The sequence below is a fragment of the Solanum stenotomum genome, chromosome 3 (assembly GCF_019186545.1).
Source record: "Solanum stenotomum isolate F172 chromosome 3, ASM1918654v1, whole genome shotgun sequence".
Classification (NCBI taxonomy): domain Eukaryota; kingdom Viridiplantae; phylum Streptophyta; class Magnoliopsida; order Solanales; family Solanaceae; genus Solanum; species Solanum stenotomum.
Genome location: NC_064284.1, coordinates 46343610 through 46371403, shown reverse-complemented (window position 1 = coordinate 46371403; position 27794 = coordinate 46343610). Strand labels below are relative to the sequence as shown.

The 27794-nt window shown below is 36.6% G+C and overlaps 3 protein-coding genes across 5 annotated transcripts in view; 1 reads left to right on the top strand and 2 right to left on the bottom strand.

Moving 5' to 3' along the window:
* LOC125860598 (uncharacterized) overlaps nt 1-27794 on the top strand; it is a 1020336-nt gene that overhangs the window by 7695 nt on the left and 984847 nt on the right. The gene's annotated exons all lie outside the window — the stretch shown is intronic.
* On the bottom strand, nt 1506-12806 carry LOC125860582 (uncharacterized). Of its 2 annotated transcripts, XM_049540580.1 has the most exons (11): nt 12516-12806; nt 10484-10631; nt 10313-10368; nt 9865-10200; nt 4936-5019; nt 4311-4787; nt 3457-3592; nt 3074-3365; nt 2261-2455; nt 1880-2002; nt 1506-1645 (listed from the first exon to the last, which is right to left on the bottom strand). In XM_049540580.1, exons 4-11 carry the CDS (start codon nt 10106-10108, stop codon nt 1523-1525), a joined length of 1674 nt encoding a protein of 557 aa, XP_049396537.1. In that variant the 5' UTR covers nt 10109-10200; nt 10313-10368; nt 10484-10631; nt 12516-12806; the 3' UTR covers nt 1506-1522. The 2 variants fall into 2 exon arrangements, with proteins under 2 accessions (XP_049396537.1, XP_049396538.1); XM_049540581.1 differs by lacking the exon at nt 12516-12806 and having other exon boundaries at nt 10313-10381; nt 10484-10536.
* LOC125860583 (cystathionine gamma-synthase 1, chloroplastic-like) overlaps nt 14173-27794 on the bottom strand; it is a 642491-nt gene continuing 628869 nt past the window's right edge. The window contains exons 2-12 of one of the 2 annotated variants that reach the window (XM_049540583.1): nt 18174-18699; nt 17898-18001; nt 17560-17633; nt 17298-17466; nt 16913-16972; nt 16618-16821; nt 16435-16521; nt 15872-15979; nt 15046-15141; nt 14831-14949; nt 14173-14478 (exon numbers count right to left, since the gene is read on the bottom strand). In XM_049540583.1, coding sequence (XP_049396540.1) covers nt 14355-14478; nt 14831-14949; nt 15046-15141; nt 15872-15979; nt 16435-16521; nt 16618-16821; nt 16913-16972; nt 17298-17466; nt 17560-17633; nt 17898-18001; nt 18174-18651 — 1623 coding nt within the window. In that variant the 5' untranslated portion in view covers nt 18652-18699 and the 3' untranslated portion in view covers nt 14173-14354. Of the gene's footprint in view, nt 14479-14830; nt 14950-15045; nt 15142-15871; nt 15980-16434; nt 16522-16617; nt 16822-16912; nt 16973-17297; nt 17467-17559; nt 17634-17897; nt 18002-18173; nt 18785-27794 lie in introns of those variants that run through there. The other variant, XM_049540582.1, reaches the window with a different exon arrangement.

The window sequence follows — 27794 nt, the reverse complement described above, 5'->3', positions numbered from 1 at the left end:
TATAAGAAAATACTTTCCAGAAAAAACAAAAAAAAAACAATTTATTTTTCTGGCTACGGTTGAAATAGAAATAGGGTTGGATCTTGACCCGCTCAAGTTTACTTTCGGCTCAGATGGGCTTAAAACTGGGTTGCGTCTAGACTCGCTTAATCTCAATAATTTTAATATATTGTTATTTAAGTTTTATAACCACACTTTGAACTTTAACTTAAGAAAATTTTAAAAAAAAAGTTACAAATGGATAGATAAATCCTAAAAATATAAAATAGATAGTAATTCATACCTTCAATATAGGAACATTCATTACATCAATGCAAATAAAGAATCTTAAAATGGGTTAAAATTGGAGAATAAATTGGGCTCAATTGAAAATTCTCTTAAAATGGGTAAAGGCTTGAATGAGTTGAGATTGAACCCAATTTAAATTATCTTGAGCACAACCCTTAAAATCATGGGCGGGTTCGGCGGGTTACCTATAGTTGGGCTCTTTTTGACACCCGTAACTATAATTGTTGTCTCTACTCTCCAAGAAATCAAACTCATTTCTTATTACAAAATCTCACAAGTTCACTTTCACATTTAGTACAATTATCATTAAACAATGGTTTTAAGTTGAACTAACACAAACTTAGCTTTAGAAAGAAAACCTAACTCTCATTCTTCTTTCTTCTGGTTTTTTTCTCTTTTGCGTTGTCACTTGCTCTTGCTGAAAAACAACCTCGTTTTATGATAGCAAAATTTAGTTTTCTCATGTCTCAATTATCCTTTAATAGGAGTGTATGAAACCCTAGTTGAGTCCTACAAGGAAAGCAGTTTTCCACACGTCACATTCTTTCCTTATTAGGTTTTTTCTTCCTTTAAGAAGGTTTTCCTATTCACGCGGTTTCTCATTTCCTTCCTTCAAGTTGGTGAACCTGGTTCACTTTGTCATCATCAAACATGTTCCGAATATTGTCATATCATCAGAGGCTTTAGCCAATAAAAAAGCTCCTCTTGAACCCTAAAGTACTAAAACCAATTATAGAGGGTCGTGTGGTGATGCTATTAAAAATGTGTACAGGCTCTTCCACTCACCTGGCCCTTTTTATATTTTATCTCGTTTGTCCTTTTATCCACATCACTAGGGTACAATTCCTTTCATTTCTCTACCGCATTTATTCCCTCTCTCTCTCGGGTGTATTCCACAAGGATCCGATTTTCCTTGTCCTATCAATCTACACATGTTGTTCTTCATGCCACATGTAACAGACAAGTTTTACCCATCACAATGTGCTCACGAAAAATGAATATACAAACTAACAGGCTCTCAAAAATAGTTATGTATTGATTTTCATCAGCAAAACTTTTTGGATGTTACCAAATTGTCATATTAAAATAATACTAGTCTGTCATCTGTAAGAACAAAAAACATTTGTGGGCTCTTATAAAATATGTTTTATAGAAAACTGGAATTGCTTAATTACAAGGGGGACTATTTGAAGATTCATCCACTCCAAATGCAGGTGAGGTGACAGTAGTAATATCAATCTGAAAATGAATCTTCAGCACACAAAAGTGTTGGTATTTGGTCATTATCAACAAAGTTAATCTTGTTCAATCTCACACATCCAAGCACTTTCTCCGGTAATTCCTCTGACTTTTGCGCCTGCATTATTTATCCATGAATTTAAGTTTCATGCACTGATTGATAAAACTTAAATTATTGAATCATAATGTGACAAGTATTAAGTAATCTACACTAATAATGTTAAAAAAAAAAGTTGTACTGTTGATGCAATCAATAAATATATCATCTTGTCAAGCCTAAATCAAAGCTAACTTCCTCAATCCTTATATATTCAATTCTTGCTGATATATAACAAGTAAAATAAAGGGAAACCTGAATTGTTAGACCAAGATCCATTATCCCGAATCCTAAACGCTCCCTAAAAGAATTTAGTCCCTTTCTTGCAATGTAGCTGAAGCGATGAATGTCAAGATCAACCTCGAAGTAATTTGGTCCCTGCAATAAACAGAAAAAAAGAAAGATAGACTTGATGTTCATGTTCGATAACATCAAAATAATGCTAAAGTTGAGATAAATAAAAGGATTTAAGTTATATGCACTGATATTGTAAAGTCTTTTTAGACTATCAATTCAATCTAACTTATTATACCATGTCAAGATCAACCTGATAGTGTAAATATCATTGATCACAACATACATTAGTGCATAGAACTTAAAACTTTAAATCAAAACTCAAAAGGATAGAGTATCCACCTGATAAAAGCTGTGTTGAGGGCGCGAAAGCACTGGCTTCTCATTGTAAGCATTCAAAAGCTTACTTTCAGTAGCATTTGAAACAATCTCATCTGGATTAACCATTCCAACCATAATCTTCAACCTCTCTCTAAAAGGAACATATGATTCTCTTGCAAATCCTTTAACCTTTTCCATATCATCCTCAACTAATCTCTGTCGTACGAATATAGAAACGAAAATTAATATCAAAGCAAATCATGTGGAAAGTTCTCCAATCCCCTACTACCACTTTCATAGAAAGAGGCGGATGAAGGATTATAATCACTAGGTTAAACCGAATCAGCATTTCTACAAGAAATGTAGATATGTAAGAGCAAAATCACTGATATTTCAACAAAAATGTTAAATGTTGAACCCCATAATGTACTAAGAGCCTAAAGGTTGATGCATCAAATTTGAATTCTCGATTCACCTCTTGTTCATAAAAAAATCTATATCATGTAATACGAACAACTTAAGAGATCTAATAAAATGTAAGACAAGCTTGTTTCTAATTAGTTTAAGCAAGAATTAGACATTTTTGCCGTTTCTTCCCAATAATGACATTGAGAAATACCATATTTCTAGAAAAAAAAAAAGAGAAACCATGGAAGCAAAATACTCTAACCAACGTTGTACTACCTACTCGCCGGTGAAAATGGAGAAGGCGTGTTCTGTGAACTATAAAATTGTTCCAACCAAAGACTGAAGTGTATCTTACAAGTTTGGCATATATTCATTATCATATCTCTCAAGTAAGACACCAGGAAATTTGTTTAGACATGAAAGTACCTTGATGTTGTCCTGAAACTGGGGAGAAACATCTTTGTCAAAACTTTCAGAAATTTTGAAGTATATGACAAGGCTCAAGCCTTCTCCATCACCATCACCAACGAACATTGGTGCTGAATAAGTAGGCAACTGAATATTGACAATTAGTAATGGAGGAAATTTTCCATCTCCTTTTACAGAGGGAAGCACAAGGTGTTGTGCAATGTGATTTATCTTCTTAGGACACACAAATAAATCAACCCCAATAGGAATATAAGGAGACACACTTGGAGCAGGAGATTTTCTCTTGTCACTACAAGATTAATCAAGGAAATGTATGGGTAATAAATTATCATTTACAAGATATATCGGTACACTTAAAAGGATTCCACTGAGGAGTGTACCTGAAATAACTATCGCTACGTAGCTTAAAATTTGAGGGATCAATCTTTGACCAACTTCTTGCAGTTAACTTTTCTTCTGTGCAACAAGGAATTTGCAGCCCGGCCCTGGGACGATAAAGATACTTTTTTGATGCACCTACAAGCAGAGATGGATCCAGGATTTAAACCTAATTGGTTCACGATTCTCAATTCTACAAAGACATGTTTCAAAAACTTAGTTATTGTGTTCTTAGGTGAGATTACGACTAAAAGATATGACGTTCTCAACAATAGGTTTGTTCTCCTATATTTTTACATTCTAGAATGATTATAAACATATACTTAAGTCTTACTTAACCCCAAAAGTCAGCTCATGAAGGGAGGATTGCCTAAGTTCATATAAGCAGATGATCAGTCCATTCCCAAACCAATGTGAGATTCCAACCCACTCTAAATCCCCTTCACGCCTATGCCCAAGTAGAGTGTGAACAATATAGCATGGAGCCCAAACAGGGAAGAAACTGACCTGATACCATGTAATCGAATGGAAGAAGTAATATCTCTACTCATGAATAATTAAGGTACCTATACAATTACAAGGATTCTATAGAAGGGATTATATCAAAATTAATAAAAGGAAATATTCTAGATTTACTCTTGTGATTTGGATACCATATTTTGTAACAACACGAAAATTAATTACAAAGTCATCATCATATCATGATCACAATAAGAATAAGATTACCAATTAGATTCATAAAGAATAAGGAGAACACAGGGATGTCATGAAAAAAAAATGCATAGAATGATTTTTGCATATAGCTTAATTTAAGATGAAAGAATAAAATCGAAATGGTAAGTGGCGAGGTACTTACAATATTTATCCTCTTCTTTGGCATCCATAGATGTTCTCTTTAGAGAAAGCCTTATTGTTGATTGCTTTACTTCAGAAACTTGGCCTGATTTCGATGCACTAATGATCTGTTCATTGAAACTCAAGGAAGTAACCAACTTCGGTAGGACAGTCTTAAGCACATTCTCTTGAGTTTTTTCCAGCATACCAAGTTTATCCTCCTTAACACTATTAAAACTTCCATATGCACGATCCAAATATCTCTTCCTTTGGGCACCAAGGACTTCGTGCTTCCCAAGGGACAGAGCTTCATAGCCCTGACCACCTATAAGTGCAAGTCCTTTCGGACTATTAACTCCATATTTGAGCAAAAACTTATCTAATCTACTGCCATCCATCTTGAGATATCTTTCGTGGTACTCCTTGTACTTAAGGTTGTTATCCATAAAGCATGATGAAGTTTCATATTGAAGCACTTGTCCAGTTCTTGGGAATAGATCTACAAAAGTTAAAGAGTATAAATAAGCAAAGAGAAATTTGGACGTGGTGCCTATTATGTTGGAAGGGATCACTCTAGCAGCTAATTATCTAATAGAATATTGATGTCAAATGTCGGTAAAAACAATAGAAAAAAAGACGTTCATTACCTCCATAGACGCTACTGAAGTCATCATCTGAGTCAGAGTCAACATTGCTGCATGTATCAAACCAAGCTTCTTCTTGGCTAAGAACTGCAAGCATGTAAATTTTCTATTCACTTTCAAACTTTTAAAGCTACATTTCTTTCAATTATTCATTCTTTTTTTTTTGGAATAAAACAGTCAATATTAACATAATTTGCATCATAAGAGTAAAGATGACAGCAGAATATACTCTTTTGACATTCTTCTCTCAACAAAATAGAATCTGAAGTATTCTTCATATAGGTTTATTTTTAGAATCACATGGACAATATCATTTTTGAGCAGGACCAAGACAAAATATTTGGAATGCAAATTCAATGTTGCGATAGATGAAGCCGGTGACGAAGTGAGGCTTGGCACACAGACTATTCCCAAGAGAGAGTTTCAAATATCTTGGGTCCGTCATCCAAGGTAGTGGGGACAGGGAATCTTAGTAGCTCAGTTGCTTGGTGTAACATCTCGGAAACTAGTGAGTTGAACTAGTTTGCTGTAGAGTCTTGTAGTGGAGTTTTGGAGTGTCGTATGAGGGTTAGAATCTAAGATAAATGGCTCCCCTACTTAGAATGACATGTTTAGGGGTTGAACGTCCGGGTACGACTCCCCAAGGACCACCCAAGGGGTCCATGAGGAGGACCCCAACACTGTCCAAAAAGCTGTCAAAACAACTTGATCTACGACCCCAATTCACGCCCCTTAGATCAACCTACGCCCCGTAGGTCATGGGCGTAGGTCAGGCCTGAGTTGGCCTGCAAAATATGAGTCTCTGACCCAAATCACGAGACGAAACCATGGCCCTTAGACCCATCCATGGTCTGTGGATGGGGATTCGTAGATGCTGCCAGGTTTTGACATTTTAGTTTTAAGTTAGGTGTTTGGAGTTAAGTTAGTTATTTAATTAAGGGCTTAAGGGGTTGGTTTAGTAGTCAAATAACCACCTATAAATAGTTAATATACCCCTAAGTCATTAACTCATTCATCTAAAGACCCCCAAATTACTCCCCAAGAAATCCTCTCTCTAGAAGAAGAAGAAGAAAGGAAGTTGGGGCAGCAGCTTAGGGAGATTTTCACCATTGATTCAAGCTTTGTTTGGGGCTTTGATTGAAGGTATGTGAATATTATTCATTTATGTGTTCTTCCACCCATAGAGCCCCCATAGAAATCCACCAATTGTGGATCAAAAATCCCATTCTAGCTAGGGTTGTTCTTACATTGTGGGTAGGGTTTGGGTGTGATTTCAATCTAGTGGATATCACCCAATTATGATTTATTTAGCTTTGTTTAATGATAAAATGATGATTTCATGTGGTTTCTATGGTGAACCCTAATCTAAATTGATGAATGTGATTATTGTGGGTTAATGTCATTAGAGGCAAAATTGAAGGTTCTAAAGTGATCTTCCTATTTCTACGTCTTGAATACTAATTGATCATAGTTAGGATCATCTAATCATGAATTGAACTAGACTTAATTGAATAGGAATGATCTTGACTTGTAAAGTTGGAATTGAACCTTTATGATCAAGTATGACTAGAATCACCTTCTAATGAACAATGTGATTGAATAGCTTGTAATTTAGACATGGATCATGATAGAATGAAGTTAAGCTTGAAAGTAGGGCTTGTAGCCATCATTGTTAGGGCTTTGGGGGTAAATTCAATATGATGTGATCATGTGGTGTAATTCTCTTTCTCTTATACACTTCGACATGAATATGCTAGGAGATTCAAGTTCTCTCACATAGAAGGATTCTAGGTTGACCTACTAACCTAAAATGAATCAAAGTATGTTAGACTAGAATAAATTGAAGTTGTGATATATGATCCCTTCATGTATAGCTTGGCTCAGTAGGATAAGACCAAGGTTGATAGCTAAGGATGAGGATCTATTCTCTCCTAAAGGATAGCTTGACTTAGCATTGTAGGATGCATGTCATGGTAGCATGAGTTAGTAGTAGTCATGGTAGCCTAGGATTGAGGATTTATACTCTCCTATGGGTAGCTTGAACTAGCATTGTTAGAATGCATTCATGGTAGCTTGACTTGGTTTTGCCAAGACCATTTCATGGTAGCTTTGGGATAGAGGACTTAGACTCTCCTAAGGGTAGCTTGACTTGCATTGTAAGATGCATTTCAAGGATATCTTGAGTTAGGATTAGTCATGGTAGCTTAGGGTTGAGAATCACACTCCCCTATGGATAGCTTGCATTTTTCATCTAGTACACTTGTAAGGGTAACATGACTTAGTTGATTTAGGAAAATTTCATGGTAGCTAGGATAGGACACTTGTACCTTTCCTAGAGTAGCTTGGACTTGCATGTTAGTGTGTATTCCAAGGTAGTTAACTTAGCCTAACCTAGTTATGTTAGTAAGATGATAGCATGGTCTAGCCTATTAGGGGGTTATTCCTTAGTAGCCTTGAATAGAGGTAAATAGAATAGAGGGATTAGCCCCCAACTAGTGAACCTTCATGATAGTCTAAATGAGTACTTAGTGTGGGTAGTAGTATGGGATGCTATCCGTACATTGCACAAGTATGTCTTAAGGCTAGATATGAAGGGTTCCCACACATAGTATGACTTAGCTTGGGTTGTTTCCATAGTTGCCTTCTAAGATATGATTGACTAAGGTGGTAGTTCCTTTGTCTATATGAAGTAAGCTTATAGTAAGACCAAAAGGAGGGTGAATATGACCAAGGTGATTTCAAGGCTATGCTTAGTGTGAATGGTAGTATGGGATGCCTTACATGCATTGCACAAATGTGTCGTGAGGTTCCTTAGAAGTATAGTGCCCTTATGGTAGAAAGACTTATGACTTAACCATGTACATAGACTATGATTAAGATGACTAAAAAGGGATACTTGGCTTGCGTGGTATTATGGGATGCTATTCTTGCTTTGCACTTGTATACTTTTGAGGTTACTTGAGAATGGTGCTATTATGGTAATGATGACTAAGAGTCAATTATGTTGATATAATTATGGCTTATCTCCTATGCTCATTAACTATGTCTTATGTTGACTTATGTTAATATGAAGCTTATGTTGGAGACCATGCTATGACTATGATGATTATGTTATGACTATGTTATTATCTCTTATGTTTATGTCTTATATTGACTAACCATTTGAGATGCTCTTATGATGTTGTGCTAGCTTTCATACTTGGTACATTTTGTATTAACGCATATTGCCTACATGCTAATCCAATGTAGAGTTTGGAGATTTTAGTTGCTTTGGAGGCTAGGTTTCAAGGATCTAGAAGAGTTGACGAATTGGTGAGTCCTCATAGTTTCGAGGACAAACCCATTATGTTCCTTTATGTCATTTCATTATGTTTTTAGACTTTGTATGGGCTGCGTCCCAAAGACTTTTATTCAAGAGTTAAATAGATGGTTTAAGACAAAGGTTCTAGTAAAGACTTCCGCTTGATTTTATGAAATAAGACATTGATTGTAAAAGTTTTAAATTTTCCCGTATTCTCTATTATCTTATGTTAAGAATGTGCTAAGGGCTTGTATGCGACCCCTTCGGGGTCAAGTACGTCGTGTTATGACAAGGGGGTGCTCTCGGGTCATGACACTTGGCTACCTGAACTTCCACCTTGTTGGTGAGGGTTCAATTCCCTACATTGGAATCCCCTCCTCATTTCCCCTTCCCCTACCCCCAATTTGTTTTGGAAAAAAAAAGGTAGTGGGGACATCGATGATGATGTCACACATCGCTTTGGGGTGACATGGTTGAAATGGAGGCTTGCCTCTGGAGTCTTGTGTGATAAGAAGTACCACCTAAACTTAAATTTAAGTTCTACATATCGGTTGATTGACCATCCTTGGTGTATGGGGCAGAGTGTTGGACAGTCAAGAAATCTCAAGTTCAAAAGATACATGTTGCGGAGATGAGGATATCCGGATGTGTGGATATACTCGGAGTTACAAGATTAGGAATGAGGTTATTCGAGAGAATGAGGAAGTGACATCTATGGTGGGAAAGATGAGGGAAGCGAGATTAAGATGGTTTGAGCATGTGTAGAGGAGGTGTGTCAACACCCCAGTGAGGAAGTGCAATAGGCTGGTTGTAGGGGGTATGCCTCGGGTAGGCTGAAAAAGTATTAAAGAGATGTGATTAGATAGGACATGGCGCATCTTCATATTACCGAGGACATGACTTTAGATAGAAATGAGTGAAGGTCGTGTATTAGGGTAGAAGAATTGTAGGGGTAGAGTGTTGTCTTGCAAAGGTTTAGTACCTGGTGTAGGATTAGTCCTTGCCCTATGTTGTTTATTGTATTTTGATTATCACACTATTTTGTTGTTGTTATTGTTTCTCTCCTGTGAACTTTATATTGTTTTTCTTATTAACTGTTATGCTTTTCTTATTTGGAATTGATGCACTTGAGGGTCTTTCGGAAACAACCTCTCTACCTCCACGAGGTAGTGGTAAGGTTTGCGTACGCTCTACCCTCCCCAAGTGGGACTCTTTTCATTGAGTTTGCTGTTGTTGTTGTATACCATCAAGGATGAGGGTTGACCACCAGTGCAAGCTAATTAATTAGTGGATGATTCCTCACAACACATAATATTCCATGACATGCTCATCTAGGCATGTGTCAAGCCCAAAGCATGAAAATTGATATTAAGGATTCATATAATTTGAAGCATAATTATTATTGTTGTTGTTGTTGGAGTATACTCAGGTTTTGGGTGTGCTTGGTTGATCACTCTAGGAAACTAAGAAACCAACTTCTTTTCAAGAAAACATTTTCCTTGTTACCAAACACACTTAGTCTATCTCACTTATCTATACATATCCTTTTACATTCTTGATATCTTTTAATCAGGTATATTCCATCAGACGCAGGCTTTATACAATAGACAACGTTCAAAATAATGACATACCAGTTGCATCTGTTTGAGTATGATGCCACTGCAACTGAGTAAGATGGTATTTGGAATTGGAGACCTCAGATCTTCTAACAAACTCACTAACAGTAATTTGTGGTCCTACATCACTGTTTCTTCTCCTGGTTCCTTCTACAAGAGAGATCAAATTCTTTCCACGGAATTTTCTATGACGACGACGATGATGATGTCTCTTCTTTACTTTGATCGTATGGCCTGGAGTCGATACACAAGCACCCATTTTTCTGACTCAGTTTACAAATTTTGCTGCGAATTTGTTCTGTCCCATGCCAGATGCCAATTACAATTGTGGAACAGAAGAAATAAAGACACCTGGTAATTATTCACAAATAAATAGAAATTACAGTCTAATTAGTATGTTATCTTAATCTAGAACTATAAATGTACCAAGCTTTCAAAACACGAATTTATACAAATTTCATACCTATAGTCACAACGGAGTAGTGATACAACGATACACTGGACTTGCTGGTCTAAAATCTTGAATCCGCCACTGTCCAATAGAATTTTGTGAGTATATTAATCAATTCAAATTAAATGGAGGGATAATGAGTTCAAACTTTTACATTAATTAGAAGTAAATACAAAGACTTACCTTAAATGAGTACTAACATCTTGAACTAACTATACAGCCTACAAAGACGATGTTGGGCAAGTCTCAAAAGAGAGAACATAGAAAAAGAAGGATAGTTCTTTAACTCTACATAAAATTTCCAAAATTGTATAACACACGCCAATAGGACCTGCGAAATTGTATTAACGTAAGTAAACTTGAATTAGTCTTGATTAAGCAATGTCCTATTTTTCAACAACATATTGAAACTCATAAATATAGGATAGAAACAGATCATATTTAATGTTTAGTAGCTGTGGAAAATGACTAAAACTAAGAACTCTGATACCATGTTGAATTGTACGAACATTTCATCTAAAATTTAAACTATTAAAGATGATACACCATTACTTATTAAATTATATCTTCAAGGTCGATGATAAAAGTAGAGAAGTTAGATTGCTCTTTGTTTTCCGACTTGAACTATGTACATGTAATGAAAATTTTATTAAAATAGTAGAATATATTTATCAAGTGAATACACAATTTTACAAAGGGCACACACTTGAATCACACTAAGGTAAAACCTTTAAACAATATAAATGTGTTTGCACATCAGAAAGAACAAAAAAAAATGGAGACAAAAGTTAAAATGTCAAAGCAGAGAAGCATGATCAAAGAGGGGACAAGATAAGTTGTTATTTCCTTCGCTTAAGAATGAATTCGTGAGTGATTGTGGATGAAATGCACACAAACTAGCAAAATCATGAAACAAACTTTATGTTAGAATAGAAAAAAAAAATTGCAAATTTGTTAAGTACATAGTCAACACAAAATCAAATAACAATGTGGAGATCAGAGCAACATTATGGCAACGAAATATGTCTCAACAAAGAAAAATCGGGGGAGGTGTATGCAAACATTATTGAGAGATGATAAAGATTTTTAAAGCTTTTTTCGCATTATTCTAGGCTCCCCTAATCCTCCGACAAGAAAAGAGAAGAAAAGAGGAAAAACAAATGCAGTAGAACTAAAAGTAGATATATTGAACAAGCCTCAAAAACTATACTACATTATCCTTCAGTTGACTTGATTAATTAATATCTAATAAAGCGCAATAAACGTTTGAATACTTTAAGTGAATCTTTTAAAATACAAATTTTTCACCGAGGTGGTGGATGGAAGCAATTGTTGTGGAAACCTGATCTGAAATAAAGCACTTCGTCTATAAGCATTGAAGAAAAGATATAATATGAGCCCAATTGCTCTTCTCGAATGGTTTTACTATGATGGAACAGGGGAGTGGCAGCCAGAGAAAATGCAACACCATAGAGAGTTTATTTCACCGAGTAAGATACTGGAATCAACCACGACTACCATAAGTGGTTCATTTTCGTTCTTCTCTGGGAAGAGGGATCAACTAAAGGTGTAGCATGCTTCTCTCTTAGAGAGGCGGGCAACTTATAAAGTGGTCGCCTAAAAACTTAATATAATCACTTAACTGTTACAGAATACTTGCAACTACATGAATACATACCGGTAAACAATCTACCATACCCTCTCATCTCAAAGCTTAAACTGCGAGAGAGCACACTTTTATTCACTTAAAAAATATTCTCAACATGTGCCCCCTCGGGCAGGGACTTGCTTTTTAGTGGCCAAGAATGATGAAATGGATGACACTTGAGAATCAATCCCAAGACACCATGTTATAGTATGTGACTATCTCATTTAAAATATTAAGTTGTTAAAGAGAGCACATTTTTTTTACTTCATTATATTTTCAATACATTCGTTAGGAGTAGGATAAGAAAAACAGAATTATGATGCAAACCATTATATCAACACTCGGGGGCAGAACCAGCAATTATAACAAAGGGATTCAGAAAAATCCTAGAATGCCACATTTGAGAATTAAAGCAAATTTTGAGTCACCTTTAACTCATAACATTAGAAGTTAAGGGGGATTCAATTTATATATACATATGCCATATTTTTTGTTAGCTATCAACATAATATAATTTTTCAATGAAGGGAATTCAAAACGATCTATTTGGGAATAAATGGTAATTACCTTAACAAGTGAACAGGAATAATTGATGAAAGAAGCTTGGCTTGGTTTCTCCCTCTCTTTGGGAAAGAAGAAACAAAAACCAGAAAAGAGAGGGAGAGATCAGAGTTCCAAATCTTCTCTCTGTTTTTTTTTATACAAATCTATTTATATTTTGGATATTTCCCCCCTGTTTTATATCAAAAGAATTTTGATAGAGTGATTTTTTAACAAAGATAGAGAGAGAAATGAATGAGAAAATGTAGGGAAGAAGTAAAAAGGAACGTTCTTTTAGCTGCATGTGTGACTCTTTGCTTATTTCCTTTCCACTCCGTCCATTTTAATTTTTATCCATGCATGCAACCCCTTATCCCCTTTCTATTATATTCACCAAACGCGGTCCATCCAAAATTTAAGGTCTATGTAAAAATATGTTATTTAAGCATAACTCAAATCTTGAAAGGTAGTTCATGAGGAAGGGGAGGATTGCCCTACTCAATATAAATATATTACTAACATATATATTTTTCAATCAATTTGAGACTTTAACCAACTCTAACACCATCTTTATGCCCAGGTCCAAATTGGAGTACGGACCAAGAGCGCAAATAAAGATTGACCTGACTGTGGTACCTTGTAGAAATATGATATTTGGGTCTAACTCGACCCCAAAACTAGGGAAAAGGATCCCTCCATTACTATTTTGTCAATTACTCTCCTCAATGGTGCAGTGGATGTAAGTCACATATACAAATGAATATGAGAGGTTAAGATCATCTCAAATGAATTTATCATTGATTTAACTTTTTAATGGCGTTGCATTACAGAAAATTAAATATTAGAGAGTCACCTCGATTCAACTCAGCTCGATTGAGATTGACTTGACGCCCAGGTCTACTCGTTGCCAAAGGACCTAGAAGAAAGATTTTGATAGACTAAGAATCTGTTTGGATTGACTTAAAAAAATACTAGCTTTTAAGTCAAAATAATAAGTCAAACTTAAATGACTTTTAAGTAAAAAAAATTAAAAGTAGAGGAAAACCTACTTTTGATTTTTAACTTGTTCTAAGTCATTTAAACCCTATTTAGGTTATTTTTAACCTTGCTAAACACTTACAAAAGCTAAAAATAACTTTAAAATAGGTTTGATCAATTTTAAATTCAATTCAAAGCTCCTCCGTTGTTTACAATGACTTGTAATAGTAACTTGGTGCACAACACTATAAAAACCAGGTTGAAATTCAATTCATTGGTCATTCTATATGAGCGCTTGCTTGACATTGGAAATTTTCATTAAAGGATTTAAGTGGAAGAATGTTTAATTAAAACAATTGCAGATGGGGTAAATTGACTTTATAGTCCATTACAAAACTCTTTTTAAATATACATCAAATCTTCCAAGAGATTTCTGTTTCTACACATAGGAAATAATAAATAAAGCACGAAATCCATCCAATTTGTTTTACTTCCATCCAAATTATAAAGAATTGTGTTGAGCCATTTCCTCCTCCAAGTAGAACAATTTCTTGACTATACTTCAATCCCCTTTTCTTTGCTTTAAATTCCAATTCCGACGATGATTTTGAGTCACCTAGTCAAGTACCCAAATATGTATTTCTTTCTTGCTACTGCTAGAGTTAACTCATTTAAAGAAGTTAATTCTCTAAGAACAAAATAAAACGGAAACAACAATAACATCCCACTCTGACATTGGATTGCATCAGCTGCTCAATGATCCATTCAGTACATTCTGACAACTGGGGGAAGTGACTACTCCACTAATTAGAGATGAAAAAGAAGTTCAAAGCTAGTGGAAAGAAAACGATCCAAGGGAAAACGAAATCAGGTTGCAGGTAAGACACCCTACATGGACTGCAGAGCCTGAAGAATATCAGCTTTCAAGTCTTCAAAGTCTTCTACTCCAAAGCTGAATCGAACCAAGTTGTCCATGATCCCATACTTAGCTCTCTCTGACTCCTTAAGATCCCTGTTTTCAGAATGAAACACCATGTCATCCAAGTTGCTTTATACAACTCCTTCCTTATTTAAAATAGGACACCGCACAACAAAAATATATCTATAGCCTATGCCCTATAGGTAATACCAATTAGTTGGGATTAAACTTTAGACATGCTAGTTAAGGTCCAATGCAGTTGATGATAATGTCACTATAATTCATGGGTTAATTGGTCTTGCAGCCCTTACAAATTTGTTTTTACTCGTCTTTTTCAAAAAAAAATCTTTATTCTTACATGTAAGAAATGGGAGAAAAACACTTCTATTCAAAAATTATGAAGGGTGATGTTCACCCATTTCCTCAAAAGAGAATATCAACATACCAGTAAGACATAATTGCTGGTTGGTCCACAATGCTCTCACAACCTCCAAACGATGGAGCAATATAAGGAATTTTTAGAGCATCAACAAATTTTGCAGTAGTTAGCAGATCCCCATCAACCTAATTAATAACACAATTATCCATCAGTCATCATCCAAAATATAGGATCTAACAAGAACAGACTTGGAAATCTTTAATAGATTGTAAAATACAGACCTCAAAACTGACCACCCCACCAAAACCAGTCATTTGTCTCTTTGCAAGATGGTATTCTGGATGACTTGGCAAGCCTGGATAATAGACACACCTCACCTGCAACTCAATTTTCTTAGAAATGATAGCAGTTGCACATGGACCAAAAATCTTTGAAGCAAAGGATTACTAGACTACTGAACTCAACTGAACAGTCAAAAGAAAAGCTAGAGATGCACTGGGTTAGAGGAAGCAAATTTGAGCCAACAGAAGGAAGAATGAGTTCAAGGAAACACTTGCAAGACAAGATCCATTACCAACGCTGATCAGGTTTTCCCCTCTTTATTAGTCATTTATTTTTATTTTCCTCTGCTTTCTTTGTAATTATTTGTGTTTTTCGATGGAATGGAACTGTCCATCTTGGTTAACAAAAGAAGTAAACAAGTAAAATAGAATCAACCCATTCCTGCAAAAGAAATGCAGTTCTGTGATATTGAAAGCATGATCTTAAGCTGCAAAAAGTGGCATGCCTCCAGCTTATCCGATATTTTACAATGAAAAAATAGGGGAAGACAAAAAAAGAGACTGAACTTCTTCATTGGCCACTTTTCATATCTTAATTTTGGTCGACACACTTTTAAGTCTAAAATAAGCATATTACCTATAAGTAGATTCTGCTATATGTAATAGGCTTTCCGATATTGCAACTTTATTTTAATAGACATTAAATTGAACTCCTTTATTTTCTCATAGATACACAATCTCTTGAAAATTAGTTTAGGCAGTTATGGCGTACTACAATGTGGAATCCAAACCACGCTCAACTGAAGACGTTGAGAGCTTAGAATACCTTTGGATGAGCCTCTAAAATTTTGGCTATCCTTTGTGCAGTTGAGTTCTGTTGCTGTACACGGAGATGCAACGTCTTCATGCCTCTGATGATTAAATACGCAGCATTCTGATACATGGGAAAATTGAATCATGCGTCAATAAAATACAAGCCAAAACTAATCTAATAGATATGTTCATCCTTTACACTTGGTACTCAAATACCATGACTACTTTCCAGAGTCCATTTAAAAGAAAAACACAATTTCCCTTCACTAAATTTAGCTACACTACAGAGAGTGAATTCTTCTTCTCTTAAAATAGTGAGGGTTTTCTGTTAGGTTTGATACTTTTGGCGATTCATTACCAGCACTCTCTTGATGCTGTTTTTTATCTATAAAATTACCATAGTTATTTAAAATAGTGAGAGTTCAGGATGAATATAAAAGGCCATCCAATCAGGAGCCACATGGAATTGAGGATTTACTTCTGATGATTTGTTTGGGGGTTTTATCTTGCATAACAAACCGGCGGAGCATAAAATGTCGGGGAAAATATCAAGAGAGTTCAATCAACGCAACTCACAGGATTGATAGCACCACCCAGGATATGATGCAAGGTACGAACTGCTGAAACTAACTTATCAGGACCACTGATGCAACCTCCAAGAACCTGCAAGAAATTGAATTGATTAGCAGTCAGTCTGATAATTTTAGGGTGGTGGCATAGTCATATGAATTGCTAAGACATGATTTGACAACACCATACGTCATTGTGGCCACCAAGATATTTTGTTGCAGAGTGCACAACGAGGTCAGCCCCTAGAGCAAGGGCCTTTTGGTTAAGGGGAGTTGCAAACGTCCCATCTATGCAAACTAATGCTCCTTTTTCATGGCAAAGCTTCGAAACAAGCTCAATGTCAACACATCTCAGGAATGGATTTGTTGGAGACTCTGTAAAGAAAAGAGTCACCTGTATGGAAAAAGGTTCAAGTTATTGGGGATGTCTTCAGTATTCTATAGATATAATTCAAAACAGTTGACTCAATAAGAAGCCTACTAACTTTCTTCTGATTTAGCACAGACTCTAGAGCTCCAATATCAGCTGGGTCAATGACTGTCGCCTGCAATGGATAAAGGAAATGAGATTATATAACTAGAAAGTGTAAAGGATGAAGAATGGCAGAACTTTTTCTTAGACTTGGGTATATAAATTATCCATATAGAAAGGAAATGAGAATCTATGGCCCAATTATTGATAAACAGCAGTTTCTAGAGAGACATCGTGGAAATTTGAACTCATTTCTACCATTTATTTTCATGAGTAATATAAAGCATATCAACTTTTCAGTTTTGTACCCAATTTTCTTCTTGTGTCAAGAAATACTGAAATATCCTATGCTTTCCAACTTAACTTCAAGTATCTTAAGCATTTAAATAAGTAAATACCGTGATTCCCATTTTAGGCAGTATTGTCTCAATAAATATCCGGGTCTTCCTATAGCAGTCTGTTGTTGTTACAATATGCCCACCAGCAGGAACCAATGCCAACAACAATACAGTACTAGCACACATTCCAGATGCCATTAACAAGGTTGCATCAGCACCCTCCAGTGCACTGTTGCAGCAGAGAAAATAATGCATTACTTCTTAACTACCAATCCATAAAAGAACTGGAGAAGGGAAAGAAAAATCATCTTCACTAACCCACCTTATTTTTTCCTCTGCAACAATACTAGTGGGGTTCCCATAGCGCCCATATTCAAAACTCGCACGTCTTTTCTCCTGTCAAAGTATATCATAAATAAGAACCAAACCAAAAACACAAATTTAACTAAACCCAAAAATATACTTCTTGGCATTCTCTCTTTCCAAAACTACTACATAATATCTCACTTGAGCTGATTATTGACCAAGCACATCACTTGCCTTCCTCCAACTGGTATGGCTCATGTTTGTCTGGTGTAAACTCTTCACCAGAATTAGCTAGTGAAGCTATTTTATAAGTCATAAGCCACAAGAAAGTATAGGCCCAATAAAAGCAAATACCTTGAAGTCAATAAGGTCAGAAGTCTTCTTGAAGAAATAAGCAGATGTGTTAACCACTGGGGTAGTTATTGCATCAGTAACAATACCACGTCCTAACCTTTCACCTGGAGAAAAGTAAATAGATCAATCAGCGATCAGCTAAAAGAATCCTCTAAATAAATCCCACACTCGTATCAAGTATATATAATCTGTAATATATCGGAGTAAATCCACAAACCACGACAGAAGAGAAAAACTAGACGTTCGAGTTTGAAAATACAAAGCTAGAACGCATACCGGCATGAATTGCGATGCTCCCATCAGAACTCAAAAATGAAGAATATTTGACATCTGTCAAATCCTCAATCTGTACATTTCGATCAGCACGAGCCGAATCTTCCACCACCGCCCCCTCCGCATCACCTGTGGTAATATCAAAAGGAGCAATGGCGGCGGTATCTACGGCCTTAGCCGCCGGAGTAAAGTCAGGAGAAGCGTGGTTATTAGACCAGGAAGCCGCAACAACTTGTGCTACACCGATGTTACTGCAGTTCCTACGAGCTTTAACGCTGAGCTGCCTTACGAAGTTGGGCGGGAAGCGAAGGATCAGAGAAGACATGCCGTGAACCGAAGATCCACGACTCAACGAGTTGACCTTACCTGAAAAACGAACGCCGGCGTTAGGGAGGTCAAGACGTGGAACGCCGCCGGAGAAGTCGGGATCGGAACGGCATTGGAAGGACGGAAATGCCCTAGCACAGCTTGGAACGGCCATTGAGTCGAGTGTCGAAAACGCGATTTCACCGGCGGCGGCCCCTTTTAAGTCTGAAGAAGAGAAATGAGATTTTAGCTGAGACAAGTTTGGGTTGCTATTATCATACCAAAAGATGTCTCGGAACTCTAATCCAAGCTTCAGGAGAATCAAATTGAGTACCAATTCCTACCTTTCATAAAAGGTAAAGAAAATATGGGTTAGCACAATTAAGTACGTATAATAATTATGCAAAAACATGCCTAAAAACGGATATTTTATTTGAAAAGTCATGATATATGTCATTTTGATAAAACTTCATGAACATAAGCATAAGAGGCATAATACAAGACATAATCAACATACAAGTCATTTATCAACAATAGAGACACAATCAACATAAGCTTGGTAGGATGATTTTCTTGGCCTCATTTCTGTTCCCTTTTTAAATTGTTTCTGTTTTTAGTTGCATTTGAGGACAACTGCGTATTTTGTTGGGGGTGAGGTATTTCCATACCTACCTCTTGTGGGCTATTTTGTGAATATTAGTTTGATTTTGATTGTGCTTTTGTGAATATTGGAACCTATTGGTTTATATATATCTTGGTTGTTGGATTGTGGTGGTTGTTAAATTGTGGCGCATTGTTTTAATTTGAAAATGGTGTTGAAATGGTTTTGAACCAAGTTTAAAATTTTTGCCACCTCTTGTGTGTGTAATTGTGGCTGCTCTTGTGCAAATTTGAGTGTCGGTTGTTGTCAATATTGATGACTTGAATAGTGCTCTTAATTTAACGAAATGAATGTGCAGCTATGATGAGGCAAACTAAGTTACATAGGCAATATGTGAACTTTTAGCATCTCGTTGTGACTAGCCGATTGTTGATTGAGTCATTTGTGATGAGCATTGCACGCTAGCTAGAAAGTATGGAGTCTTGTTTGATAATTGTATCAATGCCTTGTGTGATAAGGTTGTCTTGAACATTGTGCTTGATGACACCTATAATTTTACTCGTTAGTCCGATTGATTAAGTGAAGCAAGCAATTGAAATGATCTTAGGCAAGAATTTTGAAGAGTGAGCCAATTTGACAATATACCTCTTTGTGGCCAACCTTGTGAGATGTGTGAACGTTGCTTTGCACCTTTTGAGACTATCCTTTTCTTGGAAGAAACTGGAACAACTTTGACCTCTTTATCCCATTACCCATAACCTTCATGAAGTATTGGTTCGTTTGAATAGCCAACTTAGGCCAAAAGCCTAAGTTGGGGGTGTGGTGAAAAGGAAGGAAGGTCAAGAAGTGTGAAAAATCCCTCTTTGATGGATTATTTTGAAAAAGATGAAACCCCTCCATGTAAAAAAAAAAAAAGAAAAAGAAGAAAGAAAAGAAAAAAGACTGAAAAAAAGAAACAATTGTGAAATAAAGTGAGTGAAAATAGTGAAAAAATGGGGTATCTGGTGATTCATGTTTAGTGGAATAATGGGGTGGATTATAAACATGTTTGAATGTGAAAGAGAAGGGGGAAAAGTGATTCTTAGGCCATACTTCATGAAGGTAGAAGCCACTAAGCCTAAATGATCATACATTTACACTCAGCCCCATTACAAGCCCTAAAAAGATCTTTGTGATCTTGAGAGAGCTGAAACAAATGTTGATTGGAAAATAAAGGCAAACCTATGGGTGGAGTCATGCATGTGTTCATCTTTTTGAGTGTGAGAGTTGTATGTGATTCCGGGACCTTAAATTTTTAAGAAATTTGGTGTGACTATGGAATCATCTTTATTGTAACGGCATTTGAGTACCTTTGTTGAGCTTGTACTTGCATTTGGAGCAAACATTGTGAGCTTGACTACACTTGATAATGGTAAGTCACAATTTAAATCTTTGAGTGCACAATTGAGCATTGTATGTGTAGTTTGAACCTTTTCGTGTGCATTTATGTTGAGTCTTAAGCAATACTGTTTGTAGAAATTGTTGTTGAACTGACTGATCTTGAGTTTTACTTGAGGACAAGCAAAAGTGTAAGTTGGGGGGTGTTGATGAGTCCAAGATTTCGACCCATTTAAGGCTTTGTTTTGATAGTTTAAGTGTCCTCAAATGCCTAATTTATGCTCTAAACTGATGTTAAAGTGTTGATTTGCAGTTATGAAGGCTAAGGAGCAAGGCAAGGACGCTACCGGGCAAAAAGGAGCAAACAAGCTGAAGAAGTGAAGAAAAATGATCCTGGTGATCGCCAAGACCACTCGACGAACCACCGAGTTGCTTTTTGGCTCACCCAAAGTTCCAGCTTACCAACTCTAGGGAAGAACCGACTTGGCGACATGAATGGGCAGTCGGCGGATCGCCGAACGACTCCTTGATAACAACTTTGATCGCCTAAAGTCACAGAACCCTGAAGATAAATGGCCAATGCAAACCAGCGATGGATTGGAGCAAAGGGCGGATCCCCGACTTGTTTGGTGATGCGTGACTTACTTCACCCAATGGTCTTTTAGGCAAAAAATTTTGCAACTATAAATTGAAATTTTAAATGAAGTTTAAAAAAAGAGTTCTAATTTCCCTGAGTGCGAGAGTTTGAGTTTCTCTCTAAGTTTTTGAGTTTCCATTGTAGACTTTGAAGGTTTTGAAGCTTAAATTTGAGGATTTGCAAGTGGGTTTTGAAATTTATTCAATTTGGACTGTTGTAAAGACTTGGAAGCTTTTACCGAGATCATGACTAATGTATTTGGTAATTGTTTCTCTCTTTTTATGATGTGTAGCTAAAACCCCAATTCTTGGGGTGTGATCATGTGATTATTGTCTTAGTTAGCTTATGTGTATTGTTGTTTAATGATTTAATTGTTGTTTTAATGTGGGTTTGATCAATAGCTGAGTAGTAATTCATGAATTGTAGTTGCAAATACAATTTTAGCTTTGTGTTCTGGGCATGCTTGAGAGAGAGGTTCTAAAGACAAGGGTATTGATTAATGATTGTAGTGTGTGGGTTGTGATGGGTTCAACTTGAGAGAGTGAATCTTAACTCACCCCTACCTATCTAGCTCGAGAGAGTGGATACATTAAGGTTTTAGGCTGTTTTGTAGTGTTAAGCTTGTCGAGGTTTGAGACAACTCGCCTGAACCATAATAATTGTTCGAGAGAAAACTATTGCACTTATAGTCTAGCCAACCCACAGTGATTCAACTAATTATAAATAAACTTTAATTACCCATATAACATAATTAGCCTATAATCGATCACATCCCAAGAATTTCTCTCAATATTGTTGAAATCCCCTGTTTTCATAATTGTTTCAGTTGTTAATTGACAATCCAATCCCCCCATCTGACATTTATTGTCACCCCTTTCAATTTAACTAAATTTTTTCGAAAATATCTATTCCTACCACCAATTAGATTACATTTGTAACTTCGTAACTAAATTTGAACTTGTACCCGCTCCATGTGAGTTCGACCCCAACTTTTCGTTGGGTTTTATACTAGATTACGACCGCCCACACCTAGTATTGGATGAGGTATGGTTGAGCGTTTATCAATTCGCCGCTCCGTCAAATAACACCCTCCAATGAGAGTATGCCTCGGAGATGTCTTCTCCCACAAATGCTAATTCTTCATCAAGGAAGTAAGTTTTGAGCGGTTCATACTCTTCATCAACAGGATTCTCGCAAGATCAACTAAGGCTTGTGCTTTTATTGCCTGTTGAGTCACATACACAATATCAAACTCACTCAAAAGAATTTGCCATTTAGCCAACTTCCCAGTCGACATTAAATTCTGGAAGATATACTTCAGTGGGTCCATCTTGGAGACGAGATATGTAGTATACGAAGACAAATTATGTCTTAACTTTTGAACAATCCAAGTTAAAGCACAACATGCCTTTTCCAAAAGAGTGAAACATGCCTTATATGGAGTAAACTTCTTGCTTAGATAGTATATTGCTCGCTCCTCCTTCCTAGTTTCATCATGTTGACCAAGCACACATCAAAATGCATTGTCTCAGACAGACATATACAATAGTACTATACTCCGTTCTCATGGAGGAACAAACACCAGTGGATTGGACAAGTAATTCTTGATCGCATCAAAAGCAATTTGACATTCTCTGGTCCACTCAGTCTGCGCCTCTTTTGTCAACAACTTAAGGATGGGCTCACAAACCACAGTAGATTGAGCTATTAACTAGCTAATGTAATTCAATCTCCCCAAGAAGCTCATCACCTCTTTCTTGGTCTTTGGAGGAGGAAACTCTTGAATCGTCTTGATCTTGGATGGATGAAGCTCGATCCCTCTTCTACTCACTATGAATCCCAATATCTTGCCAGCTGACACTCCAAAAGCACATTTAGCAAGATTTAGTTTCAAGTTGTACCGACGCAGGTGATCAAAGAACTTCCTCAAGTGAGTCAAGTGATCCAAAGTCTCGCGGGACTTTATGATGACATCATCCATATAGACCTCAATCTCTTTATGAAACATATCATGAAAAGTGGTTGTCATAACCCTCATGTAAGTAGCACCGACATTCTTGAGGCCAAAGGGCATCACCCGGTAATGATACACGGCCCAAGGTGTGATGAAAATGGTCTTTTCTGCATCTTCTTCATCCATCAAGATCTGGTGCTAATCCACATAACAATCCACAAACGAATGCATCTCATGTTTGGCAAAATTATCAATGAGAATGTGAATATTTGGTAGTGGAAAATTATCTTTTGGCTAGCTTTGTTAAGATCTCTGTAATCAACAAAAATTCTGATCTTTTTGTCCTTCTTAGCTATCAGAACAATGTTTTCTAGCCAAGTCGGATATTGCATCACTTCCACTACTTTGGATTCAATTTGCTTGGTAATCTCCTCTTTAATCCTCAAACTCAAGTCAGGCTTTAACTTCTGAGTTTTCTATTTTACTGGGGTGAAATCTGGATTGATTGGCAATTTATGAGAAACAATATTTGTACTTAGTCTTGGCATATCCTTATAAGACCAGACAAATATGTCGATGTATTCTCTAAGCAAACGAACCAGGTCCCTTCTTTGAGCTTTAGTAAGATGGACACTGATTCTCAGTTCTTTGACACATTCTCCATCTTCTAGATTCAGGGTCTCAATTTCCTCTAGATTTGGCTTGTGCTGGTTCTCAAACTGTCTTAACTCCTCGGCAACATACTTAGGTATCACAATCTCTTTTTCATAGTCCTCACATTCACCATTATCTGCCTCATTTTATTCATTTACTTTGTTACATGACATGACATGATATTGGGTTTTAAGTTACTACTACTGAAATCATAAACAAACAAAGTTAGATAATTAAGATATAAGCAGATAAGTAAATAAACATTTTTTTGATAAGAGAGGCTTTCATTTAAATTGAAAAGGAGTACAAACTCTGGCCATGACCAAAGGTCAATTAGCCTTTTTCAAACATCACGGGAGAATTTAAAACTTAAACAAGTAAAATTGCATAATGGGTGGGTCTTGAGCCTCCTCCGGCCTAGCACCTATTTTAAAGTAAACATAGAACATGTCTTTTCTACCAAGACAGGCGGGGAATTAAGAGTGGTGTGGAGGTCCAATTTGGCACTTGTTCTTCCGGTTCAACATCACGAATTCTTGATGTCTCGGTTGCTTCCTCGAGGATTGTATCAAGTTCTTTGAAAGCTCCCAAATTCCTTCCTCAAGACCGCCATCATTAACATACTCCCGCACTGGAAAAAACTGATACAAGTGAGGTATTGGCCTAGCCAACGCCCGATCAACATTCTTACTCATCACTTCTGCCTCATTATCTTCTATTGGGATATATCCCAAACCAAATTTTGATCCTCTAACGGGAATCTAGATAGGCTCACGATTCTTTCAACGTACTTCCCCAATCCAAAACTTGGTTCAAAACCACTTCTAAGCATGACAATGCTATCATTTTATAGACAAAAGGCATAGGGATTGTGGAGCCAAATCAACACTAGTGGCATTCGCTAGCTCCACCGTGTAGCAGTCACAACCTCTGAAGACCTCATCAACAATTGATGCATACCCATTGGAATGGATTGCCTTAGTATGAATGACCAATTCGTGGTCCTTCCATATAAATTTAATTAGCTAATGGAGGGTAGAAGGCACAACCTTGACCTTATGGATCCACGGTCTCCCCAATAGCAAGTTGTAACTAGTGTTGATATCCATTACCTGAAATTCAACACTAAACTCTGCGGTGCCCCCAAATTACTTGGCTTACCATAGACGCCAGATTATCATTGTTTGTACTCACGGGCACGTAAGTGTCGTCTAAAGCCTTCATCAAGGCTTGTCTGTGTAGTTGTGAGCTCATAAATAAGGCCCACACAGAGATTTTAGCCAGTGTCTTCTCTAGATGCTTCATAATTGAATAGTCCTCGGTTGCATTTTTCGCGAGAATTCTTCCTCCTCTTCCTCGCTGATCGGCCTTTTTTTTGGTCCTTCTTGTTCCATCCCTGGGCTAATTTGTAACACCTCAGAGACTATTAGGCTAAACTAGAGCTTGACGTAGGGTTAGAGTCATAGATATAACTTGCCATACTTAGAATGAAGAGTTTCGGGTTAGAACGTCAAGGTACGACTCCCCAAGGGCAAACCAAGGGTCTTTGAAGAGGACCCTAGAAATTGCCCCAAAACAGTCCACCTACGAAGGGACCCACACCCCGTGGGTGAGGGGGTGTGAGTCAGGGTTCCAAAATATGATTTGTAGACCACCACCCACGGATGATAAGCATGCCCTGTGGGTCCACCCACGGCACATGAGCGTGGTCCTGTGGGTGAGGTAGTGGGCATGTTTAGGTCGGTTACGTTTGGCTTATGGAACTTTCTGGAATTAATTAGGGGTTAAGTGGTGTCATTTTAACCTTACTTAGACCACCTATATAAAGACTTTAGACCCCTAAATTCATTGATCCTAGTCATTATTTAAACTCACCTAAAAGAACCCAATTCCCTCTCAAATATTCTCTCTAGAAAGTGAAGAAGAAGAATAAGAGAATCAAGATAGGTCTAGTCAAGATTCCATTGTTGAAAGCTTTGAGAGGCTTTATAATCAAGGTATTTTAGCTTATTCATCCATGGATTCTTCCATCCATGGAGTCCCCTAGAAATCCCTCAATTGTGAAGATGAAATCCCCAATTCAAGTTAGGTTCCTTCCAATATTATGGGTTAAGTTGATTATGAATCCAATTGAGTGGATATTGATTGTTTATGATTGAATTAGTAGTGAATAATGATATTATGATGAAATTACATGTTTTCCATTGTTAACCCTAGTATAATTGATGAAATTGAAGTAATGTAGGTTTATGCCTTGTGAAGGAAAATTGAGGATTCATAGCTAATCTTCTAGAATTGATGACATGTATAGTAATTGTTCAAGAATAGAAACATGTAAACATGAATTGAATGAGATTAAAGTATATATGATGGATCATTTCTAGTAATGATTGAGATTGACTCTTTATGATGAGATATGGTTAGAATTGTTTAAGAATAAAGCTTGTGACTAGAATATCTTGTGATCTAGATATGTATGATGTTTGTAAGAGTGAAGGCTTTGAGAGTAAGGCTTGTAGTCATGAATGTTGATCACTAGGGATTTGAGAGTAAAGCTAATATGATGAATTATGTATGAAAAGGCTTTGAGAGTAAAGTCTATATGAGAATGGTAGATTAGTAGATAACATTGTTGTGGAAGTACTTTTCCCACCTCATCTACCTTATGATTGTTTGAATGCATAAAGTGATAGAATAACTTGAACATGGATTGGTTGTCAAGGATATCCCTCCATGAGTCATGATTTAAGTAAGGCTTAATAACTAGTCTAAGGGGTGTATGCTTGGCCCTGAATGGACATTGACAATGAGATGGAGGTTCACACATAGTTGGGTCCAGGCTTCCAAGATAAAGGAGGCTCACACCTAGTTGAGTCAGGAATTCCAAAGTAAAGCGGGAACTCTCACATAGTAGTGTCCGGGTTTTTCCACATTAGGTCTCATGAGGTAGAAGCCTTCACCTAGTGAAGTTCGGGTTTCTATTAGCAATCTCCGTATTTAATGAACTAAGACATACTTGAAAAAGTATCTCCAAGTTTTCAAAAGCATTAATGAACTAAGACATGCTTAATGAAGTATCTCCTAGAGTTCACTCAATTAACTAAGACATGCTTGAGAAAGCATCTCCAAGAGTTCAAACATAATGAGCTAAGACATGCTTGAAGAGGCATCTCAAAGTGTTCAAAATAACAAATCAGCTAAGACATGCTTGAAGAAAGTATCTCATAGTGTTCAACACAATAAATAAGTTAGACATGCTTAAAGAAGTATCTCATATGGTTCAAGATAATAATGAACTTAAACATGCTTAAATAAGTATCTCATAGGGTTCAAATTAATGAGGAACTAAGATATGCTTAATGAAGTGTCTCATACTGTTCCAAGGTTTCAAGAGAGGGACTAGTCCCCAACTAAGAAGTAGGATCGTGATGACCTAAAGTGGTACTTAGTATGGATGGGATTATGGGGTCTTATCCATGCATTGCACAAGTATGACTTCAGGTTACCTAAGAAGTGTTTCTGTCATATGATGTATGCTACTTTGGATTGTTGCTATAGTTGCCTTCCACTACAAGAAAAACGTCCTATAAGGAAGGGAAATATGGTCCCTAAAAGTGAATTTCTGGTCCCTAAAAACTATTAACGACCAGATACTTATGGTCGCCACCTGTCCTTATAGCCTCCGACGCTAAAAGTTATTAAGGACGGGAAATGTGACCTGGCCCTTAAAGGTATTTTTCGACCAGTCTTTTCCTCGTCCCTAAAATACTTTTAGAGACCACATTTCTGGTCCCGAGTTGATGATGTTAAAACATACTATCCGGTCCTGAAAGCATTCAGCGACTGGCATAACCTGGTCCTTAATGATGTGTTGTGGTGCTACACCATTTTAAGGACGAGTGTTCTGGTCACTAAAATACTTATGACCTGGTCCCTATAAATCTTTGTCCAAAGATATTCTATTAATAAATTAATTCTACAATTCATTCAATTTGCAGCTAAAATAATTAGATCATAAAAGAATAATATAAGGAACAGGTTTGATAAGCATATATATATATATATATATATATATATATATATATATATATATAT